Source organism: Sinohyriopsis cumingii, chromosome 5 (genome assembly GCF_028554795.1).
Source record: "Sinohyriopsis cumingii isolate HCF-2022 chromosome 5, ASM2855479v2, whole genome shotgun sequence".
Taxonomy (NCBI): domain Eukaryota; kingdom Metazoa; phylum Mollusca; class Bivalvia; order Unionida; family Unionidae; genus Sinohyriopsis; species Sinohyriopsis cumingii.
This window is the reverse complement of record NC_142965.1, coordinates 87,509,695-87,534,568: the sequence shown is the minus strand read 5'-3', so window position 1 is coordinate 87,534,568 and position 24,874 is coordinate 87,509,695. Positions and strand designations below refer to the sequence as shown.

At 37.2% G+C, this 24,874-nt stretch overlaps 1 protein-coding gene across 1 annotated transcript in view; it reads left to right on the top strand.

Annotated features, from left to right (window-relative positions):
* The window catches only part of LOC149799685 (uncharacterized), a 42,855-nt gene that overhangs the window by 13,979 nt on the left and 4,002 nt on the right, over positions 1-24,874 (top strand). Inside the window, exon 7 of the mRNA XM_089958255.1 lies at positions 13,250-13,387. Within this exon, the coding sequence (XP_089814381.1) occupies positions 13,250-13,387 (138 nt within the window). The remainder of the gene's footprint in view (positions 1-13,249; positions 13,388-24,874) is intronic.

Genomic DNA, 24,874 nt, shown 5'->3' with positions numbered 1-24,874 from the left:
TTCATTCATTTACGTTGTTTCTTGTAGTGTTTTTTTTTATATAATTAAACGTTAGGTAGAACAAAAAAATGAGCATATAATATAAAGGTTACTGCATTTGCATGGGAAAATATGAATCGTTTTATCGGAAGGATATACTGCACTCACAAGTTCGTGCAGTATTCCATCCCAAAACTCGTTCATATTTTTCCATACAAATGCAGTAACCTATAAATATTGACTGGTCCAATTTCGACCACATATCAGTTAGCTATTTTACAATAACAAATCTTTTACAAAAAGCTCAACACAGAACCAGGCCGTGTGGCCTAAATTGTCTGATTCCTCGCCGCAGAACAAATGGAGAACAAATGCTCGTGTTATGCGAAATGTGTAACAGGAGCGGTATAGTTTCTAGGCTTCTCGAGCTTAGGCACCGAATTGTTTAAAGTTTTCACCTGTTATTAAATACTTAATAACATAAATGTCAATACATGATTGCACTTGATGAATTAACTTTTGAATTATGATGTACACATTGGATTGCTTGCAGTTAAGACGTATGAATGTTATAGCTGGTCGACGATATTTTGTAGGCTTTTGTTTTATACAATCTTCTCTTTTAATGATAAGATAACTGTTATATATATATATATATATATATATATATATATATATATATATATATATATATATATATATATATATATATATATATATATATATATGAGAGAGAGAAAGAGAGAGAGAGAAAGAGAGAGAGAGTCCACTTAACATTTTTACTGCGGAATGCCATCATGCGTACCATAATAACACACACTTATAGTAGGGATCAACAGTTTAGTGTTCTGGGGCAAGAACCTGACAGGTGTTGCTTTTATTTCTACGTCTGTCAATAGCTTCAAAAAATATGTATTGCTCTGATTCATAGCAAAATAACAACATATATCCATTACACAGTTCGCATTGTACGGAAAGAGAGACTATTGTGCACAGCATCCTTACGCTCTTCCACAATGTTTTACATTTAAATATAATTCTTGTAATTAGAAGTGATTAGAAGATAAAAATCAAAACTAGATATAGGAAAACGATGGGAGTACGTGATGTAAAGCTTCTATCTTTTTCTAGAAAGTGATCACGTGACCCTTATACGGGGATCTGTTTTGCGTCTTAAATTAGTGTATAACCTTTTATAAAGAGAATTTAGTCAGTCGGGCTTTTAAACACGTAGACGTCAAGGTGTTCATTTTATTTTGACCAGTTAGAGTTAAATTTTAATTTTTTTTTCAAAGTATTTGGATTCTAAGAGATTAATTATTTTCCCTGGGAATATTTAATTGCTCATACAGAATTCTTGGACAAAGACATTTATTGAAATTTTATTCGGAATTCAAAACTGGAATATTATTTTCTGTGATTCAACAAAGAACTGTAGACACATGAGTACTATACTGGCTAAAGTATACGTCATCGCCTTCCATTTTGGATTTTCGCCGGGACTCGAACTCAAATTCATTAGAACATTTTATTACTAGGACTTATAATTTTCAATTCTTGGGTTATTCTTGAATTTTTTTGCATTTGATGCTTAAAACCGTAAGTTCTCTTTCCTAATTTTTACCTTGTGTTTTCTAGGGAAATACATTATTTGTTAAATTGTACAAAGCTTGTTGTCTTCACTTTTGTCTCGTTACTGTTTATGAAAGCATAAGCACGTGACACAACTAAATACAAATATGTTTAGACATCAGTAAATGTACAGGAAAGAGACTCATAGCAATTTGTGCAGTCAATAATTAGTGGACATGTTGTGTTTGCTCTATTTCTGATAGATACTTAATAGAGAAACATTTTCAACTATATCCTTATTATCTGTCCAATTTCAAGTTTAGCAAGACACGCTTTTTAAAGTGGTTATTCAAAGATGCAATGGTGGTAATAATATGTTTTCTGCTTAAATTCGATAATGATTTGAGCTTCTAGTTAATATGTACCAAGGAACCAACATTTTGTTTCTGATTGTTGACCTTGGCAATTTTGAAAGTGCAAAAAATGAAACCTACTAATTCATTCCTATCAGCTTTATTGATTGAAATTTTAAAATATCAGCATGTGGCATGGGGCGATTCTGTAATTAACAATTTCAAAGAAATACATGTATGTGTTCTTGTTTTACAGAAGGGACACAAATCTTTGGAAACTGTCTTTAGTAGGATATACTTCTATGGTATTAAATTAAGTAGAAGAAAAGAGCAAAAATCAAGTTTTGTAAAATTCAACAAATAATTTATTTCTACAGATGACAAAAGTAAAAATTTAAAATGGACTTACAGTATCGTGAGTTAAATACCAAATAGTTATAAGAGTTATATCACAAGTCTAAAAGTATAGAGTATTCCGAACGAATTCTAGTGGTGTTCCAAATGAATTCCATTTTTTCAATGTAATACTGTGCCTACAATCATAATGCATCTCAATTATATTCCATAAAGTGCCCTTGAATGAATTCAGAATAATCCCAAAATAATGATTTAGTGTGAAAATATATAGCACTTTGTAATTCCAGTGAATCATTTAAATTAATAAATCCTCTCTAATTAAAAATTGGACACAACGATAATACTGCAACCATTTTTGGATGTTAAGATGGAATGAATAATTCTGAAGTAAACATCATTATGTACCTATCCACCTGACCTATGTCGGAATAATCGTTTTCTAAAAATGTTCTGTCATCTTACTGAAACTTTCCATGAAACTGAAAACAGAATTCGCTTTTGAACAATTCATGGCAAGAAAGGCCACATGAACAACTTTATCTCCAAATAATAATTATCTTTATATAGAATCTAAATTCACATGTAAATATTAGCTATTTTAAAAGTTGTTTACAAAATTACAAGACATTAGTTAGGTAGACCCTAAACTCAAACACTGACCAGGCTCAACCACACAGTATTAATAGACATAACATATAATCATAAACAAAATAAATTAAACACGCAATACAAATTAAATATACATAAAAATGGAAACGTATAACATCGCAGATTATGTACAAAGAGATAATTGTTGATAAGCTAAGAAAAACAAATTGAATTAATCGTGAATTTCATTTTGCCTAATGAGTATTTATACTTTATGTACGTGTCACCGTTTAATATGACCTTGTTTTTCGAATATATTCGAATCTTAGCAAATTGATTGTCATCTTTGGAGGTTTGTTTTGTTTGTTTGAGCGCTTGAGCTGGATGGACTAGACAGTTCGTGTCCAATTCATTTTGTTTAGTTCAATAATAATAAAATGTTTCAAACAGAACCTCATTGCATCTTTGACACTGAGATGTCCGTAACGTTAAGTCATAACATTGTCAACTTAGAAACACCTGTCCGACAATGAAACGTTTTCATTTTGATGGTATACACCTCGTGATTTTACGATCTGAGTAAATTCATCTTTTGATAATATTTGTTAAGATTGATAAGATTTATTGTGATTGAATAAGCAAGTTGGTAGTATAGTGGGATAATATAGGGATAATGGAAAATCTAGTCCAAAAGGTCGTGGGACGATATAGGGACAAGATTTAAAGGGACAATGGAAAATCCAGTCAAAAAGGTCGTGGGACATCATAGGGACAAGATTTACAACGGACAATGGGAATTTCAGTCAAAAACATCCTGGAACGATATACGGACAGTGGGAATTTAATATGGGAATATTGGAACTGTATAGCGACAATGAGACTTACAATTTATATAGGGACAATAGGAATGGAACAGGTGGGGTGACGTCACGGTACTGGAGATTGGTAACAATGCAGCAAGGGGCTGACCTCAATCGGACCAAACAGCGGGAATAAACATAGAACGCTTGGAGCGAACTGCACTGACGGGACATATAGATATATAACATATACAACACATAGACATAGATTGATGAACATGAAACGCATATATGGCAAAGAGAATAAATATCTTTTCGAGTCATATGAGTGCCTCTGAAAAGGGCTTTTGGTTTTTTCGTGTTAACATCATTCCGTTAACATAGAGGGCATCGCATATGTCTTCTTCTCTTCCTCAAACTTCTTCTGACTTCTGGATCGTAGATGAGGACTGTCTTCAGACAGCCTTGTCTCTCCACATAGATTCTTCTTTTCCAAGCGCTCGTATCGGTGATCCGAATAATTGTCCATGATGATTTGACATACATGGGTAAGTCCGGGATGAACAGCATCGATGTTACAAGAGTAGATGATTCAACATTTGTCCACATCTTGTGACGAGAACAGGTGAAGGGAATGCAGTGAACCGCTGTTATCGAAACGGATTGAGTTTTTCACCAATTCAAACACGCGTTACAAAATTCAGTCACAGTACATAGTCCGTCTTCCCATCCGAAGAGAGATGCCTGTGATGTCACATTCCCTATATAGATGCCCTAGCGTCTGTACGCAGTGAATCCCTGTGACAGAATTTTCAAACATGATGGAAACTAAGAAAACGATGAATTGGGTGCACCGGCTGTGGAGGCGAGAAGAGATGGCATAACAGCGGCTACCAAAGTCAACACAGTCTTACTTCCAGAAGAGACTGATTTTAATTGGGATTTAGTCGATTTTCTTTCTTCTTCACAAGAATTTGTTCCGATACCAGCACCTTCGCCACCTTCTCCTTCCTTACCACACGTCGATGATTTTAAACAGAAACAGAAAGAAGAATTGAAGAATTTTTTACAGAGCAGAAAGAAGCAGAACAAGTTTTTCTCCTTCAACAACAGAGCAAAATCTCAATTGGTGACTCTTTAACATTTGTGTCGAGAAATTCACAAGAGGAAAGTGAAAAAAGTCAACAAACTCGTCAGATTTCTCTGGATCAAGTCTGCGTTCATCCGATTCTTCCTCTTTAGACCGTTTACATTAGAAGATTTTCTTGACATTCTTGATCGTTACTCTGAATGGCAGTGGTCAGGAATTACTCACCATATCCATTACTTTTGCTCTAGGAGAAGATTTCAAATAAAATAAAGACAATTAGAAGTGAAGCACGATCATCGCTGTGCAGAAAGTACACTTATTGCCTCCGACAAAAAGAGGTATTTTTGTCTTTCGTGTTGTTCAATTTTGAAAACGACGTGTCCTGAAAAAAGTATAAAACCTCTTGTTGTTGTTGTTGTTGTTCTAGGGTTTAACGCCATTTTTCAGCACAAGATAGGCCATATATGGCGGCCAGTATAACTGGTGGAGGAAGAAACCTGGAAAACCCAGGAAAGAACCACCGACCTACGAGAAGCTACTGGCAGGCTTTCCCACGTACCCACGCTAGCCGAGCCTTGGACTCGAACCTACGCAGACACAGGTGAGATGGCAGTGATCCGGAACGGTGAGCGCTTTAGACCACTCGGCCACTCGGGGCCCCATAAAACCTCTTGTCTTCTTTGTCTTCGTGTCAAAAGTGACATTCCATGCACTACTGTTGCTACATCTGCTCTCTCTGCTCCCTCTTCCTTCTCTTGAAAAGTCATCGACGATCGTGCTAGTTGGGAGGCCGTGTACCTTCGCCATCCCTTTAACGTGTTAACTGCTGGACCCAGCGGTTCGGTAAGAACCGAATTTGTCAAACGTTGGATCGAATATAAACATCATTTGGTCTATCGTCCACCTCAACGGATCGTATGGTGTTACAAAGTGATTCAATTGCCGTACAGTCTCTTACGTGAAAGTCAAGGCAATTACATCGTGTTTGTGAAAGGCAATCATGGCGAAGACGACGGGATTGTGTCTGACCCCAGTCAAACCCATTTGGTCATTTTCGACGACATGTTAGGAAAAGGCGAAGAAGAAATTAAACTGTGGTTTACGCGCAAAGGGCATCATCGTAGTGCCTGTGTCATTTACATCACCCAAAATTTGCTTCAGTAAAATCAAGCCCATGGCACCATTAGTCTCAATGTTCATTACGAGGTCTTGCTTAAAAGCCCTAGAGATAAATTGCAAGTGCAAGTCTTAGCCAAATAGTTAGGAACACCTTTGCCGACTCATGTGTACGACGATGCCACTCAAACCCCACATCCTATGTACTCATAGATTTAAAACCCACCACTCCCGATTTTTTGCGATTTCGTACCCATTTCTTTCACCAGTGGTGCCAAAGAGGAGGTACTTTTCGTGTACACGTCCCTATCGTCGACTTAAAAACTACAACAAAAAACTATAAAAACCTCGGTCACTTTGGGTCTGTCTCATTAAGCGTCAACATGACGTCCCTTCAGTCTCATCTTTCCGTCAAATTGATTCGTGCCTTGTACAGCATCAGTTGAGAAAAAATCCACAAAACGTGCTTGTGTCTTGGAAGTCAATCTGAAAGAAGTCTTACGATGGTTTACGGTGACAGCACGTCAATTACTGCAAGGCATCATTCACATTCCTCGTCAAACCAAACGCTTTTTGAAAGAAACAAAGTAGCCTTGACGCAACTGGCTGATCCCCGCATCTACACTCAAACCAAAAAAGCAAATCATTTTGAAACTTGTAGATAGCGGTTCTCTAGGAGGTGTCATCATTTGCTCCCTCTTTAAATGGGATCCTAATTCCTCCAAAGTTCTCCCCAAGGAAAAAGCCAATACCAAAAAGCCAAACGAACCCAAGAGAAGAAAAAGAGCAACGGTGTCAATACCAGCTCACAGCCCTAGAAAAAGAAAACCCACAGAAAAACAAAAGGAAAAGCCCACAGAAAACAACTTCTACCCGCAAGAGAGACACTTCGGCCTTGACGCAACCTTACATTCGCAAACCACGTCCTGCAGCGACGTTGAGCGCGTCTCCAGTAGTCTCAGGTTCTTCCACTTCTCCGTAGCTGGTGATGCCAGACAAACCCAACTTGCCAGCCGTTCTTCCTCATTTGATGACACTATGGAAACCCACGTCTCCAAGAACCTTTTCTCCAGCGGCGACACCCTCGTCTTCTTTAGATGCAGTAGCAGCTGCTGACAAAGTACCTGCTCACAAAATCAAAGTCGAGGAGATCGGGCATATTACAGAGTTAACTGGATTCGTGCAAGCAAGATTTGTCACGATTTAGTCCGTTGCGATCCTTTCTACGACGTGTGATGCCTGTCGTTAAATTGATACGACGTAAATACAATTAGTGGCTACGCATTCCAATATAAAAAAGACCTGCGGTTAAGAATGAGAATCAGTGATTTGGTGCTCCTGAACACCCAAAGATATCCCCTAAAAGAAGTGCACACCACTCTCTGACTTAAAAAGAAAGGAAAAGGAGAGGACTTCCTTCTGGTTTAACCAAATATTGGGACATGTTTTCTATCCTGTCCAAAGCTCCTTTACCCATGCGAAAACAACGCATTCAAACATCCTCCAAAGACGTCGTCGATACCGTGTGTGAATGTTGCCTGAATTTCTTGAAAGGCACGATACCTTTTTCTAAACGTCAGAAAGAATGCTTAGCCAAGCGTCGACACGTTCTTCGCCAAATCGTCCAAAAGAAAATGCCCATTCGTCAAAAGAAAAAAAATATGTTGGTACAACGCGGCGGAATTTTGCCCATGTTGTTAGGATCCTTGCTGAAAGGAATAGTGGGAACAATGCTGGGAGGCCTCATGAGAGCAAGATAAAAATGACCAAGATGATCAAACTGAATTCTGAACTTAAAAGCTCTCAGACGTGACCATTTAAATCCAATAGAAGGACGAAAACTGACTTTAATACCTTACAAACGATGGATGGAATTCCATCGTTGTCAAGAACAACGGACCCCACATTTACCTCCCAATCCCCATTTGATGGAGATGTCCCAGATACAACATGAATTTCATTCGCTGATGGATCGCAACGATTCGTTCGAAACAGAAAAGTCGCAAAGGTACGGTCAACTGTTGTAACGACTGCAACTCTTTCATCAGAAAGCTGTAGACGAAACAGTTCAGCCAACTCTGAAAGATTTTAAGATCCTGACGAAAAGTCCACCACTACCACTACCCCCATTGACCAAGACAGAAAAAGGAGAAGAAGAGTTTGAAAATCCACCAGAAAAAGTACGCAAGTTAACAACACCACCAGAGAAAGTACGCAATTTAACAACACCACCTACATCCAGAATTTGATGGATACAAAATTGATGTCCATCCCTTCCTCCACAAAAGAGAAAAGGAAAGAAGTGAAGACCGAAGTGAAACAAGAACCAATTACCCCTGTTCAAACATCCTCTTCCTCCTCGACACCTATCGCTCGCCGGACACGCAAAGCATTACAAACCAAGAAAATACCACAGTAACAAAAGAGAAGCATCAGTGAACAGTGGGTGACTTATTAACAAAAATGGAACAGGTGTTAGCCAGCATTTACTAAAATCCAGTTCATCCGGCAGGTTACGGAGGAGTTCAGACATTATATCGTGCTGCCTAAACCTGTCTGAAAAGTCTTTGTTTAATTCAAGCCCAACGATGGTTACAGGAACGAACCACGTACACTTTACACAAACGCATTCGACGAAAATTGTCCAGAAGTCGCACCCGAGTGGAGGGCATCGATCATCAATGGCAAGTTGATTTAGCCGACGTCTCTCATTTGGCCAACTACAATCGTGGCTACAAATATTTGTTTTGTTTCATCGACGTCTTTTCTAAATTTGCCTGGGTCATACCATTGACAACCTAATCGAGCAGTGAGCTAGTGCGAGTCCTCAAATTTGTGTTGAATCAAAGTGGTCGTCACCCTCTTCGATGGCAAACCGAAAAAGCCACCGAATTTCTGAAACATGTTTTCCAAAAATAATTAAAGACATGTTACATTCATTTTTTCACCGCCGAGGATCCTGAAACCAAAGCCCACATCGTAGTACGTTTTCAACGCACCTTGAAAGAAAGCATGTGGAAATATTTTACGCATCAACATACTCTCAACTACATCAACGTCTTACCGCACTAAGTTCAAGCGTGCAACCAATCTTACCATTGAAGGATTGGACGTGCTCTCCAAGAAGTGACCCTCGACAACGAAGTGACCGCTTTTGAGCGCCTGCTTGGTACATATCCGACGATGGCTGTCCCCAAGAAAAGTGGAGTGTTGGCCGCAGGAAATTAGGTTCGCGTGAACGGGGAAGTGTTAAAAGAAATGTTTTAATTGCCTGAGTTACAACGCGTGACCAAAAATGAAGACGAAGTGTGCCACATCGAAATCATTCTCGAACGAAGAACACGTAAAGTGGGAAAACGCCGTGTCAAAGAAGTCAAAGTACTTTGGCAAGGATATCCTCCCAGTTTGGATTCTTGGATCGACACTTTGCAAGTCATCGACTATTAAAAGAATTGACCATCATGCCCTTCAACACAGCATCAACCGCAGTGACCACTCCTTCACCGAGTTCTTCTCTGCAAGATACAGAAAAGCAACCCTTGTGGGTGTGGTGTGGAGAACGTGTGTCTAAAAACCAAATTTGTTTGGTGTATTGTGTCATCGGTGCTGTCACTGCCAACTTGGGTTTGCAACAAGGAGACAAACAAATGTGAACCGTTTTACTGAGCAGTTGCATCGGTTACCTTCTCCCCAATCCTTCTCTGAAATACTCCTCGAACGGGAACAACGGGAGCCTTGCGTCCAACGTCAGTCACCCCTCCAACAGCAACAGCCACCACATAAATCCTCTTTTAGACACTCTTCTGACTTCCAGTGACCCCTCGGACAGCAGAAATCTGGAATTATGAACAACAACGACAACAACAACCAATTTTACTTAACGCTACCCAGTGACAGTTCCACGGAGGTGTTTCCCAATAACACTTTGTGTTGTTACACGGCCAAATTACCTCAGGCCATCCAATTAGATCACGAAAAAAATTAGAAAGTGGCATTGGTAGAAATGATCTACCCTACACAAATCAAAAACATCACTGAAAAGCAAAATACTTTCCAGGTCGAAATCCAGAACTCCGAATCGCAAGAAGAGATGAATAAAATCGGGTTTTCATGTGACACAAAGTCAGCAAACAATATTCATCATTCAGCATCTACACATTGAAAATTTCGTCAGGCTATTATTTTAGCGGTGAACATTTGGTGGACACAATTGCTGACAAATTCGAGGCAGTGTTTGGCAAAGCCCTGAAGAGAGCCAAAAAAGTGTTAGGATTGAGTACCATAAAGTGGCTCGTCGCCTGCTGATGAAATGTCAGGATACCGACACGTTGTCTATCAGGTGTAATGGTAGTTTCTTTGAAATTTTGGATGGACATCCAAAGATGATATCACAAAATCTGAGCCTCAAGATCAACATTAATATGGATATTTACAGGGCTTTTGGGGCCCCTGTAGAACTGAACGAAGGACTCAATTTCATTTTTGTGTACTCCAATGTGGTGGAGTGCAACGTGGTGGGACATACCTCCGTACCGTTACTGCATGTCATTCCTTTCAAAGTGAATTCTACCACGGAAAATGACCAAGAAGATGGAAATACCTTCACCGCGAATATGTACATCCTCACTATTTACCAGTCAGTAAGTCGTATTTTGACACTGTCAACATTACTATAAAAGGAGATCTGGGACAAAATATTCCATTCTCCAAAGAAAAAGTCACTGTTAAACTCCATTTTCGAAAACGATTCTCTAATGAGTTGTAAGTCATGTATCCATTCTACCGAAGAGTCGCTTGACAGAGAGGACATGGTTTCGGAGATATGTTGAAATCGGCCTTTCGTTCGGTGGCACCGATTATGAAACCTATGGTGACACGATGATTGCACGCTTTGAAAGATGCCGCATGTACGCACGGCATAAACTTTCTACAAAATGTCATCATCGACAGACAAAACCCTAAAGAAACTTTCCTGAGAGCTGGCAAAAATGTCTTGCTACAAACGGATTAAGAGATTTTGGGTCGACGAAATACTCTTATAAATACCCTGGACGGTGACGAGTCAGCCATTCCTGCTTCCCTGACGCTACAATACGGACAAGGCAGAAAGAGACTACAAGAACACCCATTCAGAGGATTTCACACTCATAAAGCTAGAAAGACTAAAAAAAAGAACTGCTCGAGAGTTAGACGTTTTTGATTATTTAAAAATCACAACGAAAGAAAGAAAGAAAGAAAGAAAGAAAGAAAGAAAGAAAGAAAGAAAGGAAGAAACAAAGAAAGAAAGAAAAACGATTCACCGAGAGTTTTGCGCCTGTTCCAAGTCGGAACTGGAACTGTTTGCCATGACACGATGAGGATGCGAAAATCCCAATGGATCGAATTTGATCCTGTCTCCTCTGTCAAGGACTCAGGATGAGCTCCCATCAAGTTTGAAATCGAAGGAAAGCCCGAAGATTACATAAATAGCAGTTACTTGTACCTGAAAGTCAAAATGATCAACACATCGACGGACGGTCCCGATATAAAAGACGAAGATAAAGTAGCCCCCGTCAACAATTTCATGCAAAAAGAAATGGGCAGCAGAATCACAAAACTCTTGGAGCTCCAGATGCACCTGGTAATACCAGGCTCCTCCTGGACGAACTGGCTATGGAGGAGATGAAAAAGAAGAAAGAAAGGAAGAAACGATCCTACCTCACCTCATGCTGCGACCATTGTGAAAGGTAAAGCCTGAGGTGAGGACGCCTCCTCAGCCAGTACCAGCACCACAGCCACGTCAACCACAGCCACAACATTTGCCACCAGTACCAAGATCCGTGATCTCACAGAAGGAAAACGGAGAGGAGGAGTTGCGAGAGCATCCACGACAACCACAGCATCCACGGGTCTGGCACAAGAAAAGACAGGGAAGTCTTCTAGGTCACACAATCTGAAGTTTGGGATGATGAGGCCACTTAAGCAGCCTTTTTTTTTAACTTAAATAATTTACGTATGGCATCAACTGCTCTGGAAAACAAACTTTTAAAATGCAACTGCTCCTTGAAAAACCCCACTTCCAAAATGAAAATGGTATAATCTTTGCATGTGTGTTTAAGTTACGGTCACAACAATATCTCTCTCTCTCTCTCTCTCTCTCTCTCTCTCTCTCTCTCTCTCTCTCTCTCTCTCTCTCTTGTCTGCCAATAGCTGAGGGCAGCACTCTCTGGAGGTTTGGGTGGACAAGACCCCCACAGCTCGTATGAGGAATCTGGAGATGTGCCATCTTGATTGTTTACGTCGCACAAGTCAGGCTGCGACTGACCTACTTCACCTAGACGATTGATTTAACCCGATATAGAGGCAAGATCTGAACGAAAGACTTTAAGCTATGGAAGTAATACAACTTCTACGCATAACTGAAATCCCTCCAGACATTTAGGTGTATAATTGCTTCGCCTAATCTGTAATCTGTAGTAATGTAAAGTAATATAAATCATACCCTTTCATAATCCCTAACACACAAACTTAGACCAAGAAAGCAAATTCAATGTCAAACTTGAATGAATAAATCAATTCGAGATGGCATGTATGATAGTTTCATTACACTCTGTGTTTTTTCACCATTGATTAGTGGCATCTAACTCATTTATCTATGTATTTTGTGACAAACATATATAAAGGCATTGAAACCTTTTTGAGATTCTTTATTTAAAAAAGTAAATACAAGTAAATACCTTATTTATGTTAGTTTTCTTTTCTTTTTTTTTTCTTTTCTCGCTCGTTCTGTGGTTGTATGCAACTATTTAGAAAAATAGCAATGGGTCTCAGCGCCGATAGCTATATTACTAACAATAAAGAAATTGTTAATTACTTACAAACAACACTGTGCGATTTATCTCCCTTGGCTACCAATTTGCTTTGTTGAGAAAAAATAATCAAATTCTTTATTTCGTTGCAAATGTTTGCTTTCATTTTTCAGTCTTGTTGTAACCTACACGAGTGGTTGGTGCAAACAAAGTTACTATTCACACAAGTATCAATATATATTTTATTTTTTGTTGTGTACCTCTAAGAGTGGTTGGTATATTAAACGAAACAGGTTCGGTCAATTAAAATAATCCTGCTACGAACTACTATTATTCTGTCTTCGCAGCTAGGTTTACTGGGGTAAATTTGGGACAATGATCCACAAATGTGAGGTTTTAAGTTCTACAAATTTGAAGCTTTAAATATATTTATAATATTATAAGGTGTTATTTTTTAATTAATTATTGACAACATTTTTTTTATCCAAATGTAGTATTGCACATTAATGTGGACCACAAAAATAAAACATCAGCATGAATCAATAACCACATAACAATTTAAATCTGTGTCTTTCTCTATAATCAAGATTGACTATTTTTATGCAGGCAAACTTTCCAAATGGTGCAGAGTGGTAACCATAAGCAATTCCAGTCCTGCCGTTACCTTGAATGGTATGGCCCGCTATGATTCAATTACTTTGTTGCCTCCGTGGACAGCGGATACTTCGATGGTGGATCGTAAAGGTAAATCGGCATTGAGACACACACCAAGGAATATATATATGTGTGTGTGTGTGTGTGTGTGTGTGTGTGTGTGTGAAACCCGGGGTCATTCCATTTTACTGTTTTTGACTGACCATGCCATTATTTGCACAAATTCTAGAGCATTGGATTATCTAACGTTGTATATAGTAATAGTTGTCCTAAGATAGACATTGCTTGTCTAAAACTTGCCTTATTTCTTTAACAGGAAAACAACCAAGCGGATCAAGAGCAATTGCGCCAACTTTACATTCTTCTCTTTAACACAGATGATCCAGATTACTTAGAGGCTGTGGATATTCTGGTCTATCTTTTTTCCTCCGTTGGTTTGGAGGCTGTCGGACATGAGAAATACCATACGTTCACTCAGTGGCTTGACGTGGCTGAAATAAATTTATCAAACGAAGTCTGTGACTTTGTGGTCAATATATCTAAACAAATGCAATCGCTGTGCCACCAATACTTAACACACGAGAGCGAGGACACTTTTGAAAAGCTTTCAACGGAAAGAAACATAGAGTATGTTCCATATGTTGTTCTGAAACACCTGAGACATATATACATTTCCCCATATTTGCCTTCCTTTAAAGGTACATATAATGTAGCTTTTATAAATCATCACAGATCATTCATGAAGTGTGAAGTTATTGCATGAGCTATTCTATGAGGAACACATACATTTATTATGTTCTGTGTGCGACAAATGAGAAAGCATCAAAACCTATTATAAATAATATGAACGAATCATTGATGAAGTGCATTTTTGGGATTTATAGATCCTGGAGACTGGGCGAAGAACAAAGCGAACTACTTGCGAATTTCTTATCTAGTCCAGATGGAAAGAAGTTTGAAAGTATAATAATGAGAAAGATTGCTCAATATAAAATTGAATTGCAATGTTAAATGCACTAACAATCCAGAAGAAGATAATTTTAGAAATTGATGGTAGCCTTTGGCTTCAAATGATAAATGTGTTACGTTTTCCTATAAGAATACGCGAATTAAAAAACCATTTCATCAGATGTAACTATTCAATTACAACAGTCCTAAGTTATGATAACTTTGAAATCCTCCACATTATTAGGTGTATCTTTCCGTTATGTAATTATATCCAACAATTCTTAAAACATTCATGCTTGAGTTATAATGCCTGCTCCATCGGCATTTGGTTTGTTCGAACATAGTAATAATCAACAAAATAAAACTGCATATCATTAAAGATGCTCTGAGATTTATGTATTATTTTATCTTTCAAATTTTCTCCAGTTCATTGTTTACCAAATACTTTTTCAGAAAATTGGGATTATCCTCCATTTGAAAGTGCATAGTGCGTCACGATTGTTGTGAGTTACTGAGGTCCATTGGTCATGGAAAATACTTCAAAAATGGATATAGATTAATTTTGAAATTGCTTGTGTTTCATTAAATCCCGAGTTATGGTTAAAACAGTGCTATTAAGAGTGCATTGGTGCCGTAAGAGTACCGCTGGATATTGACCGGTACCAGCAACACTAAATTAAAAGGACATTTTATGTAGTAATAAAAAAGGAGCCAGAGAACCTGATTGTGACCGACTTGAAGCTAAATATGGATTCGTCATCAGTTAAACCATAGTGTTAATGAGAACTGACGTTCGTAATAGCATTATAACTGGTGTTCCTTGTGAGCTTTTCTGGATATGGTCATTGATTTGGTTTTGCGTGGATACAAATATGCTATCTTATGATTTACCCACAAATTGATTTTTATGTAGATCATCATTCAGAACACCAGCAACCAGGGTAATGTCGTCCACAAAATAACTGATCAGGAAGGATCAATCGAAAACAATTTTATGCCGAATTTAATATCAGTATGCGTTCATAGATATTAACAATAACAGTGATCCTAGAGCCTATAAATGCTGCTTATCCGAATTACAACCTTCTACACCACTGGTTCAGTCATATTACAAAGGTAATTTTTAGTCCATCGTAATTAATATAGATCAGTGTTTGTATAAGTTTCGTTCAATCTCTGTATCCTTTAATGATGCCCAATTTTAAGTACATCATAGTAGTGTCCATCCATGATGGAATACTCATTGTTATTTTATTTGGATTTAACATAATGATACAAAATCATACAGGTCTTAAAATATGTCAAAAGACTCTGAAAATCTTATTAACTCTATATAGTATTTATGTTTGTTTCGTAATTAGTGGCTTTATATTCCCATATTTTGCGTTTAAAGATACGTTCTTACACACTCATGCAGTTAGTCGAATAATGTACAGGACTGTGATTATTATAGATAAGACCTAACAAGCCTTTTTCATAACGATTTAGCGTATCAATTATAAGAATGAAATCAGCTAATATAGAGACATGCTCAGTAAAAACATACCCTCTTACTAAAGTGACATATTTATACCACACAAATTAACTCATCGAGTCTAATTGTCTATTTTGATTTTTATATATGTTTTGCATTGCATGGTTGTTGTTGTTGTTTTGTGGGATTTAACACCATTTTTCAGCACACGGTAGGCTATACGTGTCGGCCAGTATTAATAGTGGAGGAAGAACCCAGGAAAACCCCGGAAAGAACCACCGACCCACGAGAAGCTACTGGCAAGCTTTCTCATATACCCACATCGGCTGAATCCGAGAATTGAACCGGCGCAGACAGAGGTGAGATGGCAGTAATCCGTAACGGAGAGCGCTTTAGACCACTCGGCCACTCGGGGCCCCCGCATTGTATGGTAATATTTAACCAAACTCAAAACTGTTATAGATTGATACGAATAATTATTTTGAGCTTCGTATGGTGTTGACTGAAAATCAACAAAAAGAATCAACAACAATAACAAACATCAAACATGCTTTCTCTTGATCATATCCCAAACAATTCTAGCAAAATCCATATATACACACGTATCCAATTATTTGTGTTCATTGCATACTCACATACAAATAGACACATATATATATGGTGTAGTTGGTAAGTCATCTAGTAAATGTCGCAGGTTCCATACCCACCCACCCAGGCCAGCCCAGGTCGGCTACTTCACCATGTCCATGGGAAAAGCTATCATTTCCTCCATTTGATATATGTAATAATATGTTTAAAAGTGGATTAAAGCCAACAAAGAACAAAAGAAAGATTAAGTACCACAAACTAAATGTCATCTCTAGCGTCTTGTTAAATATATGTCCAGACCTACCTAAGTTACAACATGACTGTTATAAATGACATTTAAACTTGCAATTGCTTTCATAGTCACAAAGAATATAAGAATTGTCGTTTTGCTCGATAATACGTAATCTGATGTTTTTTAAAGTATGATATGAATTGTCAAAATTGTTCTATATTTCGTGCTTCATGCGATGGGCAATATTTTCATTGTGTTGAACCAATGACATCGAATACTTTTCCGATCATCTCCTCTGAAGTGACAAAGAGTAACAATAAACATTATTAATCGTAAACTAGAACAGATTTTATCCAACATGCGGCCTCAAAGCAAACACTGAGCAGGGCATTCTGTTATGTTGCGTATATGCCAGTAATGTCCCCTTCGGTGTTATAAATAAACCATAGCCTTGTTAATTAATTATATCATGTAAATATGCTTTCCAGTCATATTGAAGTTGTCTTGGATTCACCAAGAATAGCCTATAAAAGTTAGTGGTAAAATTACATATTGCACACTCTTTGAATCAGGGAATTGTATACCTAACAGCTTATTTAGATGTCTGTTCTATTTCAGATTGAGAAATCGGTCAATCGATCAAAATCGTATAGCTTTGAAAACGAACATATATTTGTACAACAGAATATTTCGATTCTGCTTATCTTCAGCTGGAAAAAATTATCATCCGCCTAATATAAATCGAATTATTAAGTTAGATTTAGAAAAATATATCTCGACAAACAATGATAATGGGTATAAATGGTCTTCAAGTTAAGAAAATCTTAGAACAGGCATAACAAATCAAAGTTAATCGTTTCAACCGTCTCCCTTTCAATGGACATCATCCTCCAGTTGGTCAGCCGTGCCACTCTCATTGTGGATCTTAAATATGTCTCAGTTTGTTTTAGTTCTGAAAAGCTCTTCTCGCAGATCGCTATGCTGACAGACACTACTCAAATTTTGCGTTGTGTAATGGTACGGTTTGGATGATACGCTGACAGGCATTGTTAAAAAATTGCGTAGTACAATGGTACGGTTTAGATGAGCTAAGTCGTATGAAAGACATATAACTATAGGTACAACTAAGTCGTATGAAAGACATATAACTATAGGTACAACTAACTGGACTAAAATTAGGTTAAGTACGGGCTGGCGTTTGAGTGCTCTGTCCTTTTGCGCCTGCTGCCGGGAAAATTTCCTCCATTGCCTCTCCTGGCCCTCCTGTACCTTTGATTGAGATGTGAAACCATTTCCACCCGTCAATCCAGGTGTCCCGATGTGACGTCATCGTAGCAACCAATCGCAACGGACGTCACATACTGTTTGGGTCGACACCTGCAACAGTCGATAGCTGATTGAAATCCAACTCTTTTTTAACATGATTGTGTTGGGTCCATTCCCACTCATTAAAGCCCTTGATTCAGGTCGTTAGGGATATCTAGTTGCACGACCTGATGGCTAAATTATCAGTGCTCTGTGAGCACATAAACGCCTGGGGGTTGTGGCTCTAATCCCTTTCCCTAGGAACAATTATCAGTCCACCGTGCGGACATAAACCAGTGGCACAAGTACATCAGTACGAACGCCCCTATAATTCAAGTCTCTCTCTCTCTCTCTCTCTCTCTCTCTCTCTCTCTCTCCAAGGATTAGCACTGAAAAAGAAAATGTAGACTAGGGACTCCCTACAAGCATCAATTGTGATCTTTATCCAGCCAGCATGATACAAGATCACTTCGTTGATATGCATGATTCTCACTCATTATCGAAATGTATTCAAGATCTTAATTATTGTAATTATGAGTTGTCAGGACACTAACTCGAACTGGATGCTTGTATTTCGTAGATGGTGTCAGCTGAAGGACATCGGACAACCTAAGACCCGAATAATGTCGTTATGCATTCAAAATATACCTGATACAAGCATTCAGATCAATTAGCTGTTCTATTGAAGTGTTTATTAGATACACTAAACCATTATTTCGTAATAAAGATGTACGTTTTTGTGTTGCTCTTTAACTTCTGACCGAAATTAAAATGCATTAACCAGCTGAAAATGACCGACCACTCGTGTTGACATAGTTGGTAATTATAAAGTTTAATTTGGTGATGTAATTGTTAAAAAACCGAAATTGTGTTATAACTACTGAAATGTTTTGAAATTTAAGAGACAGTCAGAAAGAAAAGCAAAAACATAAAGAGAGAGAGAGAGAGAGAGAGAGAGAGTCTCTCCAAAGTCATCTACTTTTTGTATGAATATAAATAAGTGAGTGTGACAGGAGTTTAGTTCATAAAGTTATTTTGTTGTTACTGTGGCGAGTTTCCCCATGCATCTTAAGTTAACCGTTTTGATATGCATCCCCTCGTCAACAATTTAATTGTCCATTTATGAAAAGACTCGTCAGTAACAAGACACTTCATGTGGTACCTGATGTATATAAAGACAGAAGCTGAGCGGATTCGGGAGTTTAGTGTATATCCTTGTACGAACACGCCAAGTTAAATGAAAAGTGAAAAAGTCGAAATTATCAAGAGGTAACTAGTATAATAGGAAGCCTAGAGATGCAGTTGTGTGAGGATGGCTTTCCACGACTCTAGGGGTATAAAAGCCGATAAAGGTAACAATTTCTTTAACCTGTACACATAGACAAGCGCCAGTACTTGAGTATATTTATCAGGCGCCGATATCAATCTCTGAAAAACCAGGAACGAACAGCAAAAGGGAAGGTTCGAAACCAAAGCTGAAAATATTCGTTTTGCAGGCCTTCTTACACATCGCAGAATAATTTGGATTGGAAGCTGTCTGCATAATTATCTGTGGGTTCTGCTGAAGAATACTGGACGAGAGTGGCTTGAAATACCACCTGACGGAAGCAACAGGCGAAGTGCCGATGAAAATATCATTCATATTATGAATGAGATGGCAGAGAAGCCCAAACAGAGCCTAAGTGCAATGATGATAAGTTAGAGGCACCCTTGTGCGCTGTTCGTTATTGTATTGCCCAACTGGCAGTTAGTACAAGAATTGTTGCGGCTTGGCGTAGATTCCAACCAAGACACCGTGCGAAAGTTTCAAAGCTTCAGGGCTTGCATTCTCTGTCCCATAACTTCTTGATGCAAAAGAAGTACATAATTCAATTCAATTCAATAGTATATTATCGTAAGCATTTGCATGCAATATAGAATTCATATTTTAAATACTACATATACTCCTTGATTATCAACTGCAATATGTGCAACTTTAAACATGCACTCAAACGGTAATTGTCAAGAGCAGGAAAGGAGAAGATAGACAAATATACTCAGTCTTCCTAAACAATTACTCATTCTCTTATTTGAAACATTTCATAAATATATTTCGCTATTGAACATATTCAATGTACTTGTGCATTGATGGCTTATTCCAGAAGTTCAATATTTTAATATTATGCAATGTAGTTAAAACAAAGGTGCAAAGGTGCAAATTTGATTGTGAGAAAATCTTATTTGGCACTTTTCATATATTTTTTATCCCAATGGTTAGCGCAAGCGCAATATTTGAGCTCATGAAACGCACGCATAACGTGTGCGCGGTTGCTGCTGCAAGAAATAGTTTGCGTGGTGAAAGTTCATGTTGTGTGCAAGATTAAAGACAATGAGCCAAATCAAACGAGTCATCTTCAAACATGCATGATCAAATCAGCAACATTTGATTGTACTAGCTGAAGAAACTCTTCCTGATACTGGACAAAGTTTCAGGAGACTTTTTCACGTAACCTTTCAGACAGCATGAGGCGATGCGACATAAGGCCTGGCTAAAGAAACGTTTTGTTTGGCGCACGAAAGTTTAAATGATGCCATATACTGAGCCACATAATTGGAAGCCTTTGATCACTTGGAAAATAGCGCAAGGGTGATCGTTGCTACTATCATCACTTAGGAGACGATGAAAATGAAGGGAAAGAAAATATCCGAAATATTGGCAACGCATTACATACAAATTCCGCGGCAACAGATGACTGGAAAGTTCCTTGACGAAATAAATGTGTTGAAAAGGTCGTAAATGCTAACATTAAATGCTTCATATGTGTCTAGAACCTCCATATTAAGATAAATTGTCAAGAATTAACAAACCGGAGAAAGATGGTAGCAAAATATAAATGGCCATACAACGACCGTTGCAATGTAGAATACTGACTCATGTAGAAAACCTGGGGTGGGGGGCACTTTTCTAAGGAAAATAATGACTTCCCATTCATTGAAAGATTGCCCAATTCGTAGAAATTGGACTCCACAGGGGGTAATTTTTCTGTACCATTGCTTTATTTTATTGAGTGAATGTTATTAATTTCCAACATATAACCAAATTTTATGGCTCCATCAATTGAAATTGTTAGAACGTTTTAGTACATTTAGTTGTCAAAATATGCATGTACACATTGGTTGACATAATTGTTTGCGAAAAGGGAGACGAATGTTGCATATCACATAACTAAAATCGAATTTCTTACCAAGTTTGCTTTCTCATCAACATTCCACTCGTTATTGGTGGTTTCATTGAATGTAAATTATAAATCATGAATCTTCTGGTAACTTTGTAGATGACGACGATATTGATTTTAATATATGTTTTATTTAAATATGTATAATCGATATAGTATTATTGATACTGCGACCGCTGTGTTAATAGTCGTTGCAGCTATACATTTCTCATCTTATGTTGCACATTAGGAAGTTGCAGTTTCGCTGCGGCATTTGGAGTATTCCTGATTATTTGATAATTTTAATGGTATTTTACAACTTATGAATAGACTTTAATTAATAGAAATCCTATCTTGTGTTCTAAATAGTCAATAGTAACAATATCCTATTATAAAAAATTTAAATTTTTAAGCAAGAATGGAGATGCATTAATGTCAATAAGTGAATCGGTACTACGAAAAAGAAAAATCAAGATTGCAGTCCCATAGATATCTTTTACGTTCCAAATGTTTCTTGGTGGTATAAAAAAAACAATGTTAAATCAACACCTAAAACATTGAATGGTATCCTTCTGTCAGTGGAGTCAAAAGAGGACTCAAAATCAGTGTTCAGATTTTTGTATCAAAAATCAATTTCGACATTGCAACTGATTACTATTTTTTAAATATCAATTATTGAACACAAGATTTCACAATATCTGGACACAACAATCCGCTCCCCCTTTGCGGGGAGGGAGGAAATTATTAGAGTTTTTATACATTGTAGCCAATTCTCAAACAATCTAACCACCTACTCACATTCAATAGTAGGAGCACATCACTTAAACAGCTTTTTATGCTGCCAGTATCAGCCTTTAAGAAAAAAAGCCCACAAAGATTAGCGCACATTAACATACACATACTCTCTCTCTCTCTCTCTCTCTCTCTCTCTCTCTCTCTCTCTCTCTCTCTCTCTATATATATATATATATATATATATATATATATATATATATATATATATATATATATGTGTGTGTGTGTGTGTGTGTGTGTGTTTATTGCTATCTCTTTTTCTAACAGATCTTGCAAATATAACATACACCGACAACTTTGATCTACCTCCATATTCTCCTGTCGGTAGCGTCAAATGACTGGTTTAGGTCAATTGGAACCATTCAGAACGCCACTGGTAAGTTTCTGGACCACGAGACGGAAATACGCGAATGACGTTCCGGAACAAACTAGAGGTTACGGTAAATACCCGAGCGATATTCCGCTTAATTTTGGGTATTAAAACTGGCGAATTCGTCGAATTGCTGCCCTGCTTTGAAAGTAAAATATCAATAGTACAGATAATGAGAAAAAACCTAAAGCAATGAGCAAATCAATCAAATGACAAGAAGAGACACTTCAGACGAAAATGCAGCAGATTCAAAGTTCAGAATGATGTTTCCTTTTTAGGGATAAATCTCGATCTCTGCGAACTGTGAAACGATCGTGAAGAGTTGACCTGATGTTATCGGACATATAGGAATCAACAAAACATAGGTACTCCACACAAACTGTGGCTGAATAATTGAAGTGGCAACTAATTTCTACACTATTCAATAGCACATTGAATAACTGATATCCCCTGCATCAAAACATAGAGAAAGCTGAGTGAAAGCTTTTATAATTTATTTAGTTATTATAATATTTTAGGAGAACTTCGACCGCAGGTTAAAATTGTATAACCTTTCTTTGAAATTGTTTTATGCGGAGTTATATTTACTGGAGGTGAGAACTATTGTATCGAATAACTCCTCCAGTCGTACATAAGATAGTATACAAAAGGTAATCTTATATGCAATGAAGTCTAAGAAATGACTATAAGAGGCGGGGATGAATGAGTGGGAACCGCACACTTCTTTTTCTAGTTGCATAATCTTTTTAAGGAATAAACCAGCTCTACGACTGTTATACATTTTTCTTGCCAATGGGATCGGTTGCCCCTAACGTACCATTCTAACACGCAGACTGTATTAATTCCTATCAAATCCAGACTTTATCATCATTCAAGTTTTTAGGATAAGTCCCAGTTTCAAACCATGCATGTCTTCTATTTGAAGCACTGGACATCCACCATTGAAAATGTTCTGATTCTGTTGCAAAGGACCTGAATGAGTTCTGTACCATTTACATTTTGGATGTCGAGAGCCTTACGGTCGCTGTTTATGTATAATCATCTTAAATCATTAACTAACGACAATCTTCAGTGTTGTTTATATATAGTATCTTACCATAAACATAATTATACTTGATTTTGTTTTGTCATGCAATTTATGTATGTCTTCCTCCGATATATTCTTAAAATTTAAATAAAATTAATGGAAAACTTGTAGCTCTGGCTTTGTTTGGGTGGGGCGGGGGCTTTTTGCTTTATAAAAACAAATTTCATACCAAATTTCTGCTGAACCTAAACAGACACCCCATCTCCTTGTAATACCAGGTCAACATAAATTTATATTTAAACATGTATGCAGATATGACCCTGTGATGATAAATAAACACAATAGGAACACCTTGCTTTTTATGGCAGTGTAAAGGAATAGCAAGCATCCTCTCTGACTAAAATGATATATTGACAAAAAATAAATCTGGTCTAATTATTTGTTTTGTTTCTTGGTTTGTTTCTAGGTTTGTTATGAATTCTATGGTAACGCTAAACAAAATTCAATACTGGTGTATAGTGTATGTCGACGTCGTCATACTTATCATAAATTAAATATTAATTGTTATTATAAAATTTAATACAAATATAGCCTAAGCAAAGTCTGTTCAACCTTGATTATTGAATGCTTGGCACCATAACTGTCGTCAAGAAACTTCCAGACGAAACGTTTTCATCGCTATAGTGTCCATGTACTAAAATTGGTGAAAAAAGAGCACGTCGGGTTTAATCGTAACAAAATAAATTAGTACCAATGTTATTTTCAACATGCGTAGCGTTCATTGTGACGTCACCATCCGTGATATTCAACCCGGTTTGTACTGGATCACACCTTTAATTTGACCTCTTACACAAATGTCAACATACTTTTTAACATTGCGTTTTGTCGTATGTGTTTATCGGGGCGAGTCAATAACGACTTTGAAAAAGAAAATAAATGTAGGAGGAATCAAATACAGTGTGAATAATCGCCATTTAAAGGTATGTGTAATTGAGCTCTAAAACACGACACCCCACCCGTTACTAACATAGTTGGTACTGAACGCATGCATGACCTGTATGAGTCTTAACTGTAGACCAACGCTAATCATCATGTTAGGCTTGATAAGGCATCGACTTAAAATTAGCAAAGATAATAGTGCGGTCACGAAATTGTTTGCAAGAAAGGTGAAAAGACAAACTACAAAAGGTGCTTTCTCTTTTTGCTCTGCAGAACACTTGTAATGCCAATTGACTGAAGAGTTTATAACTGATAGAGTTTACCCAGGATGTTATCAGCATACCAACAAAGATTGGATATGAAGAGAAATATTAAAATGTATAGATACACCTTATATATATATATATATATATATATATATATATATATATATATATATATATATATATATATATCTGTGTGTGTGTGTGTGCATATATATATATATATATATATATATATATATATATATATATATATATATATATATATATATATCTGTGTGTGTGCATATATATATATATATATATATATATATATATATATATATATATATATATATATATATATATATATATATATATATATATATATATATATATATATATATATATATTAGGTGCGTGTGTGTGTGTGTGTGTGTGTAGTGGAGCGTCAGACTAGTAA